The following is an 18,942-nucleotide window of genomic DNA, read 5'->3' on the forward strand; positions in this document are numbered from 1 at the left end:
TCTCGAGGTCAAGGCTCTTAGTGTCTCTGAGCCAGCGTTTTGGTTTCACCAGTTGACCAAGACATTTCAGGCGGTAGTCCGGTATTGTGAAGGTGATAGCGTGATGGTCTGACCAGTCGCATGGCTCAATTGAATTCAGCCTGACCGCTGATGCCTTAGCGATTATCCAATCCAAAGTAGCGCCTTTTGTGTGGTTAGGTAAGGTGCATGCCTGGGTGAGTGATTGGTCAGCGAGGAAGACTTCGACAGCTTTGACTTGGGAATCATTGGGGTTGTTCCAATTCAGATTTAAGTCACCAAGGTAAATGTCATTGGAGTGGGGAGAGCCCTCGGCAGTGATGGTTTCAATGAGGAGATCCGTGAAAGTGTCGTTCTTGCCTGGGGGGTGGTAAAAGATGTGCAATTTGCATAACTGAGTAGTGTTGTTACTAATGGAGAGAGAAAGATATTCACAGGAGTCCGTGGGTTCTACATGGAGTTCTGTGACGAGGAGGTCTGAGCGGTAGATGCATGCAGTGCCTCCCCCTTTTTAGGTCTCGGCTGCGAAGGCCGCACTTGCGCAGTCTCGCTCCGAGATTTAATGACTTGGAGAAGAGGGGCTTGAACCCGCCCCTCTTCTCCCCTGTTCTCCATTGGCTGGCCTCTTGAATGCTGGCCAGCCATTGGAGAAGAGGTCAGTCATTCAGATTAGGCCCCGTCCTTTTCGGATCGGGGGGCGTGTTTTTTGCAAGAAGTCTCAAGGAGGAGACAACAGCAAAACACGCCCCCGAATCCGAAAAGGACGCTGCCTTTCTCCGAGGCATTTCTGCTCTGCCTCGGAGAAAGGCGGTGGTGTCTTCCGGTGCCCTCTTTACTTGTTTTTCACTGTACGAGTGCTGTGTATGTCCTGGCCCTTTCTTGGAATTTAGTTTGTTGGCTGCGGCGCCAGTCGTTTGACTTCTCTTTCTTAAGTTTGTTTTTACCCATGGCTGGTCGCTCACGCGTTAACTATTTTTTTTTTGTCTCCATTCCCGTCTCGGTGGTTTTGTTTTTAACGCCTTCCTGCTTTAATTAATGGGACATATTAAAATGCCGTTTTATTTTTGACTTGTTTTTCAAGATCTGTTGGTGGTGTTTACTAACTTGGCCACCTTATTCGCAACGACATACAATAATAGGCTAGAAAGCGTCTCCCTGGAAATATTCCCCCCCGGCCAGCTACAGTTTAAGGATTTTCTTGCCCAGACAAGTTTTCCAAAAGCTGCCGGAGCGGGATTGAAAGAATGCAGTGGGTGTCACTGGAAGGGCTGGCAACCGCGTGCTCCTCGAAAAAGGAGAAAATGTAACGTTAGGGAGCCGGGACCATAGAAATACAGAAGTGGGGAATTTCGGGAAGGCTTTCCAGGTTTGTACAATACACAAAATGGCATCCCCCGAATTCAATTCGTGTCTTTCAGTTTCGTATGCTAGTAAACAACTCCAGGAGGCCGAGCACGCCCCGTTGAGCACCAGGAAGCGCTTGTGCAATGTGTGCCTCGCAGGCAGAGGGTGGGGGGCGGGAGCGAATTATTCACCCTCATCTGCCAGCTGAATCAGGAACCTGTTTCTCTTGTTAATGGTGTAGAGGCAAGAACATTATCTGTGAGGTCGAGCTATGTACCCCCTCCTCAGGGGCCCCAATAGTTGTGGAGGGGGTGGGTGAAGGAAGTGTAGTAGTTTGGTGCAGTCACAGCGAGGGATACAGGTATGTTGCCCCCCCCCCGCCCTGCGCATTATGGCCCTCTTAATGGTGAGGCCGTGGTTTGAATTCTGCTGTAGGAAGTGACTCCCTGGATGCAGTCTTTTAATGACCCATTATCAGAAGCATGGATCGTCTCTTGGAAAGGTCATCGCTTCTGCAGTTGCTGTGCTGTGGCCCCAAGTGAGTGAATGCTGTCATTAATCAACCCTGCTGGTGCCAATTGCTTCCTTCTTGCCATTTTAGCACTTCTCAACATTTAACACTGTTCATGCTTAAGCTGTGCAAGCTTTATTCTATAGTTTTGCTCGGGGAAAAATTACGTCTTCCCACGTTAGGAATTGTTAAGGCACAGATTTTGTGAGTTAATTCGGAGGAGTCTTAAAATATAGCTTGAATATAACAAATTTAGTTTTTCCCTAAAGGTGGCACAGATGAATTGCAGAAAAAAATGCGGAGGGTATACACAACAAGCATTTACAATGCAACGGTCTCGGCATTGTTAAAGTTAGAGCTATTAACATTGCTCATGACAATGCCGTTTCTTTAAATGTTTTAAAAACAAAAACATAAACAAAAATAATGTCATGAGCAATGCCAATAGCTCTAACTTTACCAATGCCGAGACCATTGCATTGTAAATGCTTGTTTTATTTGTCTATCAAGTCTAATGATGTTATAGCTAGGTGGGACCAATAAATCAAGGTAAGGAGATGAGGAATCATTGAGCCACGTCTCGGTTAGGATAACTACATCCGTTTTATGGCTTAGGATGAGGGCAGGCGTGTCTCGCAGCTGAACGACAGTTAATAAGGAGGCCAGAGAGTGGAGCTTCGGTACGAGTGTTGTAAGAAGGGGAGGTTAAAAGTACTTGTGTTCAGTTGTTGCTGTTTACCCCTCTATTATTGAGGGATGTTGATCTATTGGTGTTGATTGCGATAGTGGAAATCAGGCAATCGACTTCCTTGTTAGGAGGACGGGGCATCGGGGGAGGTCATGTAGGATGTAAGGAGGGCTAGAGTTTTCTCCTCTGAGAGGTAGTTTGCGAGGGCGAAGGTGTCTGCTGGCCAGCGTCATGGGCTGGAGGGTGGGTATGTCCCCACAACCAGAAAAGTCCAGCGGATGTAACGGTATATTGCTTTCAAACCTCTGTCATAATTAGAAGTTACAGGTGAAAATGTTGGCACAAATGGCTGTTTTTTTCAACTCATTTTCAATTTTTCCTATTTTCAACTGTTAGTTTCTATAAAGAAACCTTGAAGGATCTACACAAATGACCCCTTGCTGAAGTCAGAAATGTGTCTACTTTTCTAAAATGTATAGCTTTCCAGGATCCATTATTGCTTTCATACCAATTTCTACCATTAACTGGAAGAAGGTTGAAAGCACAGAAAATAGCAGAGAAAGGCTATGTCCCAGTAAAATGCTAAAACTGAGTAAAAATGTTTGGTTTTCTGACAAATGTCTGTCAGTTCCTGAAAGCTGAGGAAATTGTGATTTCAGCCCCACAAACCCGTTGTTGATGCCCTTTGCAGGGGGAAAAAAACTGGCGCTTTCATTTGCAGCACTTTTTCCTATTTAAAAAAAAAAAAAACATTTTAGCTTTATTTTGGCTAAATTCTGGGTCCCCTCCAGGGAATCCACAAGCCCTGGGTACCTTTCGAATCCCCATGATGATGGAAAAAAAGGACGCAAATTTGGCGTTGATACCTTTTTGTGGTCAAAAAGTTACAGGGGCCTAAGCGCAAACTACCCCAAATAGCCCAAAAAAGGCTTAGCACAGGGGTGGGGGGCTAGCAGCGAAGGGGTTAAGGCAGTATCAAACTCTAAGAAAATGTGTTGCTCATGTCAAGAGCCCTCCCAATTATTCAGTATAGTTGGGACTATAGTTAAACAAATTTCACATGCCACCACAAAGTGGACTAAAATGGATTCCGCAAGAGCTAATGGAGTCCGCAAGAGCTAATTGATGCTTTTCCATGATCCATCACTCTATCCATCAGCCGGAGCTAGTCGCTCATTAGCTTATTTACCAAAATGCATTTGGGCTAATTGTGTGCTGGCTGGTATGCCAGGCAGTGTGTTACCTTTTGTGAAGGACTCCTTTTTGAATAAAGGACACATTTAGTAAATATACTGTCCTGAGATATTGTCAAGTATGTTTTCTGTGCAATTCCTTTCATCGGGTTAATAATTTGTTCCAGTTGACGAACATATGTTTCAAGTTGGCTTTTAAATTTTTGTTTGCTTTTACAGATTACAGGGTCCACTCAAAGATAGCTGCTGCTATTTCCGCAGTAAGGGGAAGGGTCAAGATTGTAAATCACCCTCATACTGAAAGTGCATGATCTCTGTTATCTACCAAGAGCCCTACCCTCTAGTTGAAGGAGTTTTTAGGTCGAGCCTAAGGAGCACATGCGCTGCTCTGCAATGCATGCTGTATCTGGAATAAGAGTTTCAAGCACCTCCCATTTTTTCCATTGGCTCCTGTTCCTGCCCTTCGTAATGCCTCAGTTTGTTTGGTCAGCATACTTAATTAGTCCCATCTTTTGGTCTTTCCGCCCCACCCAGGAGACTGCCTCAGTTACATGTGAGCTTACTCCTTTTTATTTTTTTTTTTATTTTTTTTTTTCCGGTTCCTTAGGGTGCACTCTTTTATTTTTTGTTTGCTTCAACTCCTGTATCAGCAGGGTGCCTTCATGTTGTCGACTGCATTTGCATCTCTTTGCCATACTATTTCCTTTTCTATGTTGGCATTGTGTTAAAAAATACAGTGTGTGTAAACAAACTTTCTTTGGTTTTAGCAGCGCACGCCACGCTTCATGTTTCACCAGTGATAGGGATTCCAGCCCCACAGCAAGAGCGCTGTCCCGGAAACTACTCCCCCCGATGGCCCTGAAGGCATTTATGATGAGGGTGGTTGGCCCCCCACTGTGTTGCACTCCCAGCAACTGTGTGCCTGTAGCTGAGGCGCTGCAGGGTTTGTGTTTGCTGAGGCACTGGGCTACAAAAGACTGCGCTCCTGTGTCAGTAAAAGCATTCTCACTATATGCTTTTTCAAAAAAGATCGCTTTCACTTCTTGCACGAAACAGAAGGGGCCATGGTATATGGTGAGTGAGCCCAATGATTCTGTCTTTCTCATAACCCACCCATCCACCTCAGAGAAGGATACATTTGGAGGGATCCACTCACAGTCCATTCGTGGGAGAGATGATGATAGTGCATGTGTTTTTAAAGTACACTGGACGTTTGTTAACATGCACTACATAAAAAAGTTGCCTGCTATTTCAAAGTGAAGGTTATAAAAGTAAAATGCAAAATTCTACAGTGGTATGTGAAGAAAAGGTGTTTTTTATTTTTATTGCTTTACATTATTGCTGTTTTTGTATTACTTTCCCGAAACACTGTAGCCTGTTTTATTTATGTATGCTTTCGTTATTGATCAGTAACGCCGGCGTGGCTGCAGATGTGCAGATTTCTTTGCAGAATGATCACTCCACTGCATACAAAAAAGTAAAAAAACATTGTTATTTACTACACATATAGCTCTAACTTTCATAAATGCGAGACCGATTGCATTACAAATGCTTGTTTTCTATGATACAATTCAGTAGTGTGTGTGCTAACTCCTGATGCATGTGTTAAGACGAGTGGCAGCGTGGACAAATCCCTGCACTGTAAACGTGTGTGAGCTTCTCAGTAGAGCTCTGTTGTGGAGGAGATGCTCAAGGATGCGCTATAGATATTGTAAGCAAGTATTGAAACAGGCATAGCTTACCACCCCCTCCCCCCCCGCCGCCCTCTTTTCAGTAATAGTGAACTGAGAGGCATGTCAGTGTCTGCCCTTTTAAAATGTAATTGTTGTAATTGATCAAATCAGTCTGTGGAGATCAATGGCAAATACGAGGTCAATGGTGGTAATAAAGACCTATGTTGGGTGGCTTTTCTACTTTGTCTGCACGTTGTACTTGAACTCCTGGCGTCTGAGTCCTGCGGCTGAAGACCGAGGAACTCAGGTGTTGCATTCCCTCCAACCCTTACATCCGGTCTCCATTCTGAGATGCGGGTGCCAGCTGTCCAGTTTCATTGTTCTTACTTATGTGCCTCTAGTAACACGGTTTATGTTTGCACATCCTGCTTTTAAAAACTTTGAATTAATAAGTAAACAAAACAAGCCCAACTTTGTGGCCCTTTATCGAGTATTATCCTCTGTAAGGAAGCCTCGTGTTTTGTAGAACACAGCAGAAACATACCCTCAGATGTCTGTGTTCTGCTGGACTGCCATGATCAGAGCCCATTCCATAAATCTTCAGGGACACAGCTCAGTTAAACCTGTTTACTAAGCCAGTATATGCCGTTCTTTTATGCTTTTACACTGCAGCTAACTGCCCCTCCCTTCCATTGCTCCAAAAAGACAGAGAAAGTTGATGTCCAGAGTCCCCTGCTTTGGTAATAGAACATGCTGGGAGGCAGCATCTTTGCAATTTGTAATTGTGTTCACAGGGTGCCTTCTTCTGCTCTAAAAGTTCCAGATATTTTATTTATTTTTGCATTTATTTATGTACTTTTTGCTACATTCTCAATCCAAAAATGAGCTGCTTTTTGTAGGGGGAATGAATATATTCAACCATCTTTATAATTAGCAAATGGCCCACATGGCGTCTCCAAGGGCAACTCTATTTGAATAAAGATGCCCTCTATCAGATAAACCATTTACCTCCCTCCTCTACTGCTGAAGCAACATTCTGTGCAGGGCCACTCACTTGCTACAGCAGTTCATCATTATCCAATCAGTGTCTGTAGATGTGTTCTGATACTTTAAACTGCCTGGCGTGTGTGCCAATATTCGTTTTGGCATGTCCGTGCATGCATGGCTTGCATGTCAGAGAGAGAGAGCTCTAACGAACGTGGGACTGAGTATCTGAACAAGTGAAGATATCTAGTGGCTATGTGTGTCTCGTTGAATGAGTTTCTCACAACTCTTTGAGTTTTCTATAAGGGTGATGTTAGGTGCTCGTGGCTGGTGATCCAGTTGAAGTTAATGTAAGGAAACCTGTGTTCGAGGCATATGAGCTGTAGATCACACACTCATGCATGGATCGCCATCTGGTGTTGGGCCCAGATGTTTGCACTTTGTTGTTGTCCTGGAAAGTCTTTGGAAGTCACGGGATAGGTGGCTCCACCTTTGGACAATAGTGCGCATGGGCATTGACTCCCATCGTCAGATTGTTTTTTTCCGGCATCTGGCTCGGATGTGTTCATCGCGCTCCAGTTCGGTGTCGTTACCGATCATCTTTTCGACGCGAAATCCTCACCCATACTTCGGTATTGTTTCGATCACGTTCCCCTTCAACGCGCATCTCTACCAGACCTTCAAATCTTCGATTCCGGTTGTCGACGCAGGCCTTCGGTCCTACCTGCGCCATTGGGCCTTCGGCTCATGGAAAGGACTCCCTTTAAAAAGTGTCCTAAATGTGGATCCAAGTTTCCACACGCAGATCTTCATGAGATGTCTAACCTCTGCCTTTCACCCGAGCACGAGGCCAAAGATTGTCCAGCTTGTGCCTCTTTCCGCTCCAAGAAGATGATCCAGGACCGTCGAGCTCGAAGAACAATGGCTCGATCATCGACATCCATTCCCAATGACATCTTCCAGGAAGGCATCAATTTGCCGGAGTAGGAGCAGATCCAGCACAGCACCGTCAGCTCCTCCGAAGCCGACGACTCCGACGTCGAAGATATCACTCTGGGGCAGCGGGTCGTAAGTACTGACGTCGACCCCTCCCCACCCCCCTTACCAAAAAGGCTTCGGTCACACCTTCGCCCTCGGGCCTAGGTGCACACCGGGACAAAACTTCTCACGCCCCGCCTTCAGGCTCCGCACAGAAGCCAGTACGAAAGCCTTCAGGCCACTTGGGATCGAGCCAGCCTGCAGTCGGTGCCGAAACTCCATCCCCGGCACCGAAAAAGAAACCAATGCCTTTCTCCGCGCCGAAGCCTACCTCCGCATCGACGCATTCTGTGCCAAAACCCACTGGCACGGATGCCCCGGCTCTGAGAAAATCCTTGGAACCGAGCAAACACCCGGCTCCAAAAACCTCGGGCTCTCTGCCTTCGTAGCACAGGCCTATGGATCCGAAAAAACAGTCAGTACCGAAACCACTATCGGGATCGAAGAAAATTCCCGATTCCAGGCCTAAAGAACACAAAAAGCCTCCAACTACACAACCCGCACCCAAAAAGTCGGCGCCGAAAGAACACACGTCTGAAGAGGAACTTTTTCGACCGGATCCTACTCTAAAAACACTTCAAAAAGACCCTAAAGCAGGTCAACTCAACTCATACTTAGCCCTTCATAAAAACGGAAAATGGACAAACCTATACCAGCTCCACTTCCATTGAAAAAGCGAGACATTGCTACTTCTCCATTAAGGATTCCTTCTCCTCCTCCCCCTCCACCCCACTCTCCTATCCCATATTCACCTCCCCCACCATCTTCTCCACCTCCAGATGGTGATGACACCTCTGATGACATGGGGGATGATCACCCTTTGGGAAGATTACGACACACCAGATGTCCCAGACACACCTCAGGACAACATGTACCCATCTAGGTTATCCCTTCCTGAGGACACTATAGGGTTCACTCAACTTATACACAAGGCAGCAGAATACCACGGGGTAAACCTACATACAGACCCTATAGAGGAAGATTTCCTCATGGACACTTTTGAACCATCATAAAGGTCCAGTGCCATTCTCCCCATGTTAAAAGGGGTAATCAAACACGCTCCCGAGGTGTTCAAGGATCATGTAAGGGCCAGAGTCATTAACCCCAGGGTAGAAAAGAAATATAAAGCTGCCCCATCTGACCCTGTTTATATTAAAGGGCAAATACCCTTAGATTCTTTAGTGGTCTCCAACATCAGGAAAAGGTCCAATTTGCAAACCACAGGAGATGCCCCACCTCCTGATAAAGAATCAAAACTGCTGGACGCGTCCGGAAAGAGAACAGCGTCCCAAGCAGCTAACATGTTGAGGATTGCCAACACACAGGCTTTGCTCGCAAGATATGATAGGGCGCATTACGATGAGCTAGAGACCCTATTACAACATCTTCCAGATTAATACAAGGCACAAGCTAATGATCTCATCCAGGAAGGCAAGGTCATAACAAATACCTCCATTCGTTGTGCCCTCGATGCTGCAGACACAGCCTCCCGGGCTATTAACACCAGCGTCCTTTTACGCAGACATGCATGGCTACGCATTTCCGGCTTCAAGCCGGAGGTCCAAACCACTATATTAAATCAGCCATTTGATCAGGAACACCTTTTTGGACCCAACGTAGACTCCTCTTTAGAAAAGATGAAAAAGGACATCGACACTGCCAAATCAAGCAATCGCAAGGTCCCAGAAGTTCTTTTCGTCGCTCCTCTTACAGAGGCGCCTTTAGAGGTTTTTCCACAGATAACCCCTCCACTTCGTATAAAAGTCCAACACAGACCTCATCTACAAGAGGCTATTACAGAGGAGGCAACAGGGGCAATAACAATAAGGGTAGAGGCAAAACTACCAACACTCGTACCGCCTCCACCCTTAAATAATGACTTCCCTCCACTCCCCCCGGACCACTCTACTCCGGTCGGGGGAAGATTGCTACAGTTCCTACCTGTCTGAAACACCATTACCACAGACAGGTGGGTGAGACAAATCATCCAATCCAGTTATTGCCTGGAGCTCACTTCCACTCACATTCCACCCAGACAACGTCCAATGTCCGCAGAACACTTGACGCTTCTAAAACAGGAGGAACTTTCCCTCATACAAAAACATGCCATAGAACCAGTTCCCCTTCATCACCAGAACACAGGGGTTTACTCCCAGTATTTTCTCATTCCAAAGAAGGACGGAACCCTGAGACCTATCTTGGATCTCAGACAATTAAACCTCTATATACAATCAGACCATTTCCATATGGTCACTCTTCAACAGGTCCTCAAACAAGGTTACTTCCTTGCCACGTTAGATCTCAAGGACACCTACTTCCACATTCCCGTTCACCCTGCTCACAGGAAATACCTTCGGTTTGTGGTAGACGGCCAGCATTACCAGTTCAAGGTCCTCCCGTTCGGAGTCACCACGGCGCCCAGGGTCTTCACAAAATGTCTGGCAGTAGTAGCAGCCCACTTACGAAGACAACAGATTCACGTCTTCCCATAGTTAGACGACTGGCTCATAAAAGCAAAGTCACATATCCAGTGTGTAAATCACACACACACGCCACAATACAACTACTTCACGACTTGGGGTTTACCATAAACCTCCCAAAGTCTCACCTCCAATCATCCCACATCCAACAATATCTGATTGCAACTATAGATACCTCAAAAAGCCTTGCATATCCCAGTCCAGCCAGTATAACAAGAATGCAAAATCTTATAGCAAGATTCCAACCGCAACACTCACTTCCAGCTCGAGTGTTCATGCAACTCATAGGGATGATGGCCTCTTGCATATTCATAGTACCTCATGCAAGACTCCAGATGCGCCCTTTACAGGAATGCTTGGCACGTTAATGGAACCAAGCTCAAGGTCAGCTGACAGATCTGGTGTTGGTGGACGGCCGCACACGTCGCTCTCTGCAGTGGTGAAACACCCAAAACCTTTCCAAAGGGTGACCGGTCATAGAGCCGGTTCCACAGATCGTGCTAACAGCAGACGGATCGCTCACCGGATGGGGAGCTCCTCTACTTCATCACACCATACAGGGTACATGGACACCTCAGCAAAGGCTACTGCCCATCAATCATTTGGAGTTACTAGCAATCTTTCTGGCATTAAAATCATTCCAGAAACAGATATCGTGCAAAGCTGTCTTAGTCCACACGGACCATATGACAGCAATGTACTATTTACAAAAACAGGAGGGGACGCACTCTCTCCAGCTCTCCCAACTAGCACAGAGCATATGGAGAGGGGCCATTCGTCAGAACATTTTCCTATTAGCACAACATCTCCCAGGAACTCAAAATCACATGGCAGATCTGTTAAGTTGACAGACACAACAGATTCACGAGTGGGAACTTCACCCACAAGTTCTCCAACCGTTGTTTCAAATGTGGGGGCAGCCAGAGATAGATCTCTTTGCCACACAAAATGCCCAAGCTTCGCCGACAGATATCCACACCCATTGTCCAAAGGCAATGCGATATAGATGAATTGGTCAGGCAGATTTGCGTACGCTTTTCCGCCTCTCCCACTCATTACATTAGTGGTACACAAGCTGCAACAACAGTCGCTCACACTGATCCTGGTTGCTCCAATGTGGGCCAGACAACCCTGGTACACAACATTGCTGGAACTATCAGTAGTCCCGCACCAAAAACTACGCCTCTCCCCACAACTCTTAACACAGAACCGTGGAGAGATCAGACACCCAGATCCAGCACAGCTCAACCTAGCGATCTGGCTCCTGAAGTCCTAGAGTTTGGTTACCTCAATCTTCCCCCTGATTGCATGAACGTTATCAAAGAGGCTAGACGCCCCACCACTAGAGCCTGCTATGCAGCCAAGTGGAAAAGATTTGTTATACACTGTAACATCAACCCTCTAGATGCCTCCACTCAGCACATCATATGTTATCTTCTGCATCTTCAGAGATGTAATCTAGCATACACATCAATTACATTACACCTCGCTGCCATTGCAGCCTACTTACAAAATAGACAGCACCTATCACTGTTCAGGGTGCCCGCCATTAAGGCATTTATGGAAGGCCTCAAAATAATAATTCCCCCCCCCAGGGTACCTCCTTCCACAGTGTGGAACCTAAACATTGTCCTCACCAGATTAATGTGTCCTCCATTCGAACCTCTGCACAAATGCGAACTACAATTCCTCACATGGAAAGTCGCTTTCCTTGTGGCCATTACATCTCTTAGGAGAGTCAGTGAGCTACAGGCACTAACCATTCAAGAACCATTTTTACAACTCCATCATACCAAAGTGGTTCTCAGAACAAATTCCTTCCTAAAGTTATCTCTCCCTTCCATCTGAACCAGTCTGTTGAGTTGCCAGTGTTCTCTGTGCAACGACGCACAGTAGCAGAAAGGGCTCTTCATACACTAAACGTAAAGAGAGCACTCCTTTACGATATAGACAGAACAAAACCTTTTCGTAAAACAAAACAACTTTTTGTATCCTTCTCACCGCCACGTATCAGAATCTACCCATTAAAGATAATGGGGTAACCCAGTAGCCCTCAGAACCTGGGCATAATAGTGAAAGCAAAAAACATTGGTTCTGTCGGGAAGTAGGCAAACTTATTTGGACATGTACTGAATACACTGAAGAACCGCAAGGAACACACACAAAACAAAAGAAACAGAAATGAATTCGTGTTACTGGATGGATTTATATTACTTATTATGTGGAAAACACCGAAGTGTTTACAGGGTGACCCAACCAGAAAGCACATACAAAATTAAACAATTAGTGAAACAATGTGTACTTGAACAAAAATCACATGTAACAAATATATACAGTAGACAGTACATAGAAATAATAAACGATCAGATCCAACTTGGGAACCTGGGACGTCTTTATCCGTCAAAGTCCCAGCTGACTGGTCAGTAGCAGCTGAGACTTTGACGGATAAAGACGTCCAGTTTACGGACTCCATTACGTGGCGATTGTTGTGACAGCACCACTTTCCTTCCAAATCAAATTACCGTCCTTCAGAATTCACTATCAAAGTAGATGCCGGCTGTCTGCATAAGAGAGATGAGGAATCTATTTCCAATTAATTAAATCGTTGTCCCAGGTTCCCAACCTATCCCTTGTCCTGATGAAGACCCCCTTTGATGCATACTAATTGGCACCACCATATTGGGTCGAAACGTCGACGTTACTTGTCCTATGCTTCCGTGCAAATCCACATACAGAATAAGGAAATTACAGCCTATAGTGGTTTATGTACTTCAAGTTGGATCTGATCGTTTATTATTTCTATGTACTGTCTACTGTATATATTTGTTACATGTGATTTTTGTTCAAGTACACATTGTTTCACTAATTGTTTAATTTTGTATGTGCTTTCTGGTTGGGTCACCCTGTAAACACTTCGGTGTTTTCCACATAATAAGTAATATAAATCCATCCAGTAACACGAATTCATTTCTGTTTCTTTTGTTTTGTGTGTGTTCCTTGCGGTTCTTCAGTGTATTCAGTACATGTCCAAATAAGTTTGCCTACTTCCCGACAGAACCAATGTTTTTTGCTTTCACGTATCAGAATCTGGCATTACAAAGTGGATTGTCAAATGTATACAAATTTGCTACCACAAGGCAAAATGCACGCTATCTATTCCCCCTAAAGCCCACTCTACCCGAAAGATAGGGGCTTCAATGGCATTTTTGGGGAACATTCCCCTAGATGACATCTGCAGAGCAGCTACATGGTCTACACCGCACACATTCACAAAAAACTATTGTGTAGATGTGCAGGCAAAACAACAAGCTAGTGTGGGCCAAGCTGTACTTAAAACACGTTTTCAAACTACTGCAACAGACACTGGTGGTCGCCGCTAAGGAGAAGTACTGCCATGCAATCTATGCATAAGTGTGTGATCTACCGTTCATATGCCTCGAACGCAAAATGCTACTTACCAGTATGCATCTGTTCTTGGCATGTAGAGCTGTAGATCCACACACGCCCACCCACCTCCCCGGCTACCTTTATCTGTTCCAGTATTATATTATTTAGATACAACATACATGGACATCTCTTTCTGTTTCTTACAAAAGTCCATCATTTCCCATCTTGGTGGAAAAAACAATCTGACGATGGAGTCGCTGCCCATGCGCACTATTGTCCAAGGAGGAGCCACCTATCCCGTGACTTCCAAAGACTGTCCAGGACAACAACAAAGTGCAAACATCCGGGCCCAACACCAGATGGCGATCTATGCACGAGTGTGTGGATCTACAGCTCTACATGCCAAGAACAGATGCATACTGGTATGTAGCATTTTCCTTTTTGGGGAGCGAGAACAGGCTTTCCAAGTGGACCATTTGAAGTCTACGGGAAGCATTTGCCTTATAGAGAGTGAAAATGATTACATGAAGGGCAACATCCTACAAATAAGGATGAGTTATAGGAATGTGTGTGGGTAGGTGAGTTTCTCAGAGTGTATGTTGCTATTCAGGATTCTTTTTAGGTTGAACCTGGGCTTCGCATGCTTTTCCCTGCGAGGCATGCTGTATTGAGGTATGGAATAAAAGCTCCGCCCATTTCCCGCCTATCTTTTCAATTGGCTCCTGTTACTGTCCTTTCAAAATCATTGTTCTTCATCCGCGAATAGGCTTACTAGTACCCCCTGGTACCATCTTGTCTGCATTTGTAACCTCTCATAAGGACTGGACTTTTTACTTGTTACACGGTTCTGCTTTATCTAGTTGCTGAGCACTGATTTCTTTAATGATCTTCCTCTATTCCACCCACAATGTCGTTGCACTTTGCCCGCTTTTATAATGTTATTATTAATGTATTTATTTTTTTAATTTGCAGCGTGGTTCGCTTTCACTTTAGCAGCCATGCTTATTTATTTATTTAATTTAAAGTGCGGTCCGCTTTCCCTTTAGCAGCCGCGATACAGGAACTTTCTTTAATATTATTTTTTTAGTGAAAGTGCCCCATACTGCGCTTTCACTTTAATGTTGTCCGCGCCCCTTTCTTTAGACGCTGCTCACTGTAACCAGAATATGGTGAGCAGCGTCTAATGAATGGGGTGCAGCCACTATGAAAGTGGTCTCATTTGCGAGAGTTTGAGCTATCTGCATTAGAAATGAAAATGCCTTTTATCAATGTGTTGCTTTAAAAAACAAAAAAATAAATGGCATTTTCATTTACAATGCCAATAACTTAAACTCTTGCAAATGCAAGACCATTTGCATTAAAAATGCTTGTTTTCTTTTAACATGTGTAAGGGTATGAGACTGTCTAGTTGATGAAAGGAGTGGGTTGGTGTCGAAAAGGGTGAGCTTCGGTAATGGAACATATGTGGAAATACAGCTTAGAATTATTTTATGAAATCTTTTGTTTGGTTTTCCCATAAAATATCTGCACATCAGTAGCAACTCCAAACTTATTTTATGATGTGAACACCTTTTAATGAAGCGTTTTTTAACACTATGAACATAAACTATTGTTACTTAGCCTACAGTCTCATGTTCTCGCGGTCGTTTCTTAACTTAAAAACCCATGTTCTCAGATTATCAAAGCAAGGTATAGCATATTGGATTTCAGCATAAGTTGCTTTCTGCCATTAGAAGTCGGTCAGACATCTCGGAAGCAACGTATTACCTCCCGCTACCAGAGATTTGTCAGCCATGGGTGTGTCCCTTTAACGTGGTGCCAATTGCTGACACTTGTAAAGTAGCAGCCTGGTCTTCAAAGCATTACTGCCTCTGTGTCCAGAAGACTTCTGAGACAGCAGTAGATCAAGCGGCATTGCACATCCTGTTTAACTAAGATAAACCCAATTATGCTTTTTTATCATGTGTATTGTACATTTACTGCTGTGGTACTCATTATTCAAGCATGTGAATGAATATATGATCGGTCCAATGTTGGGGAAGAAAAGTTACTTACTTGTAGCTAGTATTCTCCAGCTAACCCCACCTCCCCAGTAATGAGCCTTTTGTACTTGCTGTGTGTTGACTAGCTGCGAATATAAGCAACTCAGCCTTCCTGGCAAATGTGTTGCCTATGGCATATGGCTGTTTTCAGTGTGTTTTTTGGGTGTATACGCCCTGCTATGTAAACGTTGTCAACCAAGGATTCCAAACCTGACAACGGAGAATATTCAATTATGTAGATACGAAAAATATTAAAGTTGGCGAACTGCAGTTGCAGGTACATAATTTTCACTCACTTAACCACAAAATAAAATTGATAAGATGAGGTACCGTTTCTGGCTCCATTTTACTTTATTAAATTTTGTTCTTGTGGTTCCTGGATACTGACAGTTTTGGGTAGGTAAGAAAGGGACTCCCTCCTGAATATGAAACATTTAACTTTTTAGGTACCTTCACTCACTGGATGTTTTGTTTTGTATTTTGAGCTGCACTGAGTGTAGCTGTTTGTCATCTTCCCAAAATTGAATGCAAATCTTAAGGTCTAATGTTTTTTTACCAGTTTCTGAATTGCTGAACAATCTTTTCTCCGGCTCATACGGTTTGGCAGTATGTTGATAATTATTTTACCTTCACAGTCTTTATGGATGGGTTATTAGCTGAACAATATATCCAGGTCAGTGGTGTAATGCATCCACTGCAGAAATCTGTGTTTCCCTTCATAGTCACAGGTTCAAATCTCAACATTTCACTCGGCCTTAGTGGCAGATGAAAGAGTTCCTACTGATAACTATTGTTTTCTATACACAGTAAACTTCCCTTACCTGTCAGTAGCACCTAGAGATACTCTGGAGGTCAAACTCTAAATACTTTCCCTTTTGTACTATGAATTGGCACATCTCCTTTTCCTTCAATTTGAAGTCCTTGTCGATCTGAATTGGGGCGCTCTTGTAAAATGCATGTATCAAAATGCTCGTGAAAGTTGTCTAACGTGTACACTGTTTTATGCAGGGTAAAATTGCTCTAATGGCCTCAAACAGCTGTTTTATCAGCTACAACGAGGAAGGAGATATTGTGGCGCGAAGTCGGACTGCAGGTGAAGAAGAAATTATCAAGGTAATATTTATGTCTAGCCGTTATGTTTACAAATGAGGCGATTCATCCAGTTATTTTTGAAAATGCACTCCGAATCACTGAATGGTGCACAGCATTAAACGTTTCCAACATTTCGTGTGGAAAACCTGTTTGTATATTTGTGTAGCACTTACGTTTAAAGCTTTTTTCTAGTAAATCTTAGAAGTCCTTTATGATCATGTTTTCGTGGTTCAGAAAATTGTTGAATTCAGAGGCTGTTCTCTTTCTGCATTGCAGCGAAAGGAAAACTGCATCTCTACCTCATGGCTTTTTGTTGTCAGGTGAACTCTGGGTGCTAAAGGGAAGGGTTCCATTATACGTAGGACAAAATAATGAAGTACACAAAATGTGATAGATGGAATGCTTGAATTAATCTCAGCCACTGGTAATTACTCGCTGCCGCATCCCAGTCCATCGTTATTCTGCACACCATGCCCCCTCGGTTACTATACGTAGAACTGCATTGCACATAGTTGTAGTGCAATCAAATGAGCACTTCGTCATATTTGTCTGGTCCTTGTTTGGTTATTGATTCATTCAGAAGGCTCCATTAGATGGTAACCGTTGCTTAAGACTGTTTCACAAACAAAGTAATAAATACCTGGCAAATTATCTCTTAATACTTTACTTCAAAAAGAACTTAACCTTTTTGAATCGAAAAAGAAAAGTATTTTTTTTAATTTTCCACACTAAAATCCGTTTTACTTAAATCACCTCGGAGAGAAATTAACATTTGATTGTGAAAAAAGTAGTTCTGAAAGATAATCGGTGCTCTTGTAGACAGTAGCTTTCTAGTAAACGGTCTTCACAGATTGAATTCCTTAAAGTAGAAGCATACTTAGTACACATAAACTACAATTGTTAGAAGGCAGGTGAAAGTAGTCCTTAAATTGTTGAAGAGTGTATCGCAAAGGGTTTGGCGGCATTTAATTGTAACAATATAAATGACTGCAAAAACATACTGTACTAACACTGTAGGATAATTAATAGGATAGGTTGTGCATATGATAATGGGAGAAATGGAAAATGTGGTTTTAAGATGCACCTTACAGAAGTGTAAGTAACAAGAGACACCATTTTTTTGCACTCACTTCCTGTTGGTAAGTTGCTAAGAAGCACATTTAGATGTGGTGATTACAAAACTTTGTTTATTCCTAGATTCGATCTTGTGCTGAGAGAGAGATGAAAACCAAAGATGATCTTCCAGAAGAAGACAAAGGAAACGTTAAGCAGTGTGAAATCAATTATGTGTAAGTATCATGCTATTATTGTAGACAAAGTTACAGAAGTATAGTCCATACTTTAATTGCTGCAATGAATGTTTTCCTTTATTGATTTTGGATGTAACAAACCACAATGCCTATTTGGAAAGGACAGAAAACGAAAAAGCTTGAGAGCTTCTCCTCTCTTTTCTCTGGAATGTCTTTGGAGATGTAGATTCCTAAAAAACAGTCTATTGTTGACGAATTCTTGTTCTCGAATCAGAATCCCAGTGTGCAATTCATTTCACAGCAATGCGTGCTTTTCCCAGGGTGACACTGAAGTAGTACTATAGGAGTTAACACAGCGCCATACAGATTATTCATAAGGAGCAGCTACTTATCAATCTAAAGCGTTTTAGGCCTTCGAAGGGGTATGGAAAGCACTGTATAACCACAAAATAAAATACAATGCTCCTGCAAATACGAGAGGAGGTTTTGCACCTGCCATTATCAGTAATACAGCAACGCCTGCCTGTTAGCAGTACCTAAGTATTGGTTTTCTCAGTGCAAGCCAAAAAGCATTGAAATCTGCTCCCTTCCAGGTGCTTTTGATCGGATTACATGCAGTAAACTCCTGAATGTTTTGGTCATTGCAAGCTAGTGGCCTCTTTTTATATTTGCTTCTCCATAGTGTTCAGTTCTGTTTAGTGCCAGGACAGATTTTACCATTTTGTAGAGCATGCAAATAACCGGCTCAATCAACAATGACGTTCTTGTGGCTTCCCTCCTTTAGGGCAGCAATAGACCGTGGCGACAATATGTGATATATGTGAATTATGAATAGTAGTATTCTTCCGAGGTACCACTTTTGTAGTTAAGTTTTTGAATTGTGCGTTTTCGCCTCTATAACATTACGAGGTGTTACCTGGGTCATGGAGGTCCTTCAGACATTCTAAACCGTTGCATTTCTAGGACTTGATTAATCTCTTGGATTGTAACAACTGTTTTCCTAATATTATGATGTGTGTGGCTTAGGTCCCCATTCTTACATGTTTTCTCTGTAATTTACTGAATTTCAACCACCGTTTACGGGCAAGAACCTGTGCTACAGGACCAATGACTGTATCTTGGGTAAAACATGGTGCAGGAGGTTGTTTGACATTTTTTTGTTTGTAGTTTGTTATAGGGTTGGTGCTCACCAGGTACTGTGTTCAAGAACTGGGCATTTAGTCATAGCTATGTTAAGGCTAT

At 43.6% G+C, this 18,942-nt stretch overlaps 1 protein-coding gene across 1 annotated transcript in view; it reads left to right on the top strand.

Moving 5' to 3' along the window:
* Positions 1 to 18,942, top strand: part of FRG1 (FSHD region gene 1) — a 110,230-nt gene that overhangs the window by 81,687 nt on the left and 9,601 nt on the right. Inside the window, exons 7-8 of the mRNA XM_085641988.1 lie at positions 16,367 to 16,471; positions 17,648 to 17,739. Of these exons, the coding sequence (XP_085498114.1) occupies positions 16,367 to 16,471; positions 17,648 to 17,739 (197 nt within the window). The remainder of the gene's footprint in view (positions 1 to 16,366; positions 16,472 to 17,647; positions 17,740 to 18,942) is intronic.

The sequence above is a fragment of the Triturus cristatus genome, chromosome 2_2 (genome assembly GCF_964204655.1).
Source record: "Triturus cristatus chromosome 2_2, aTriCri1.1, whole genome shotgun sequence".
Taxonomy (NCBI): domain Eukaryota; kingdom Metazoa; phylum Chordata; class Amphibia; order Caudata; family Salamandridae; genus Triturus; species Triturus cristatus.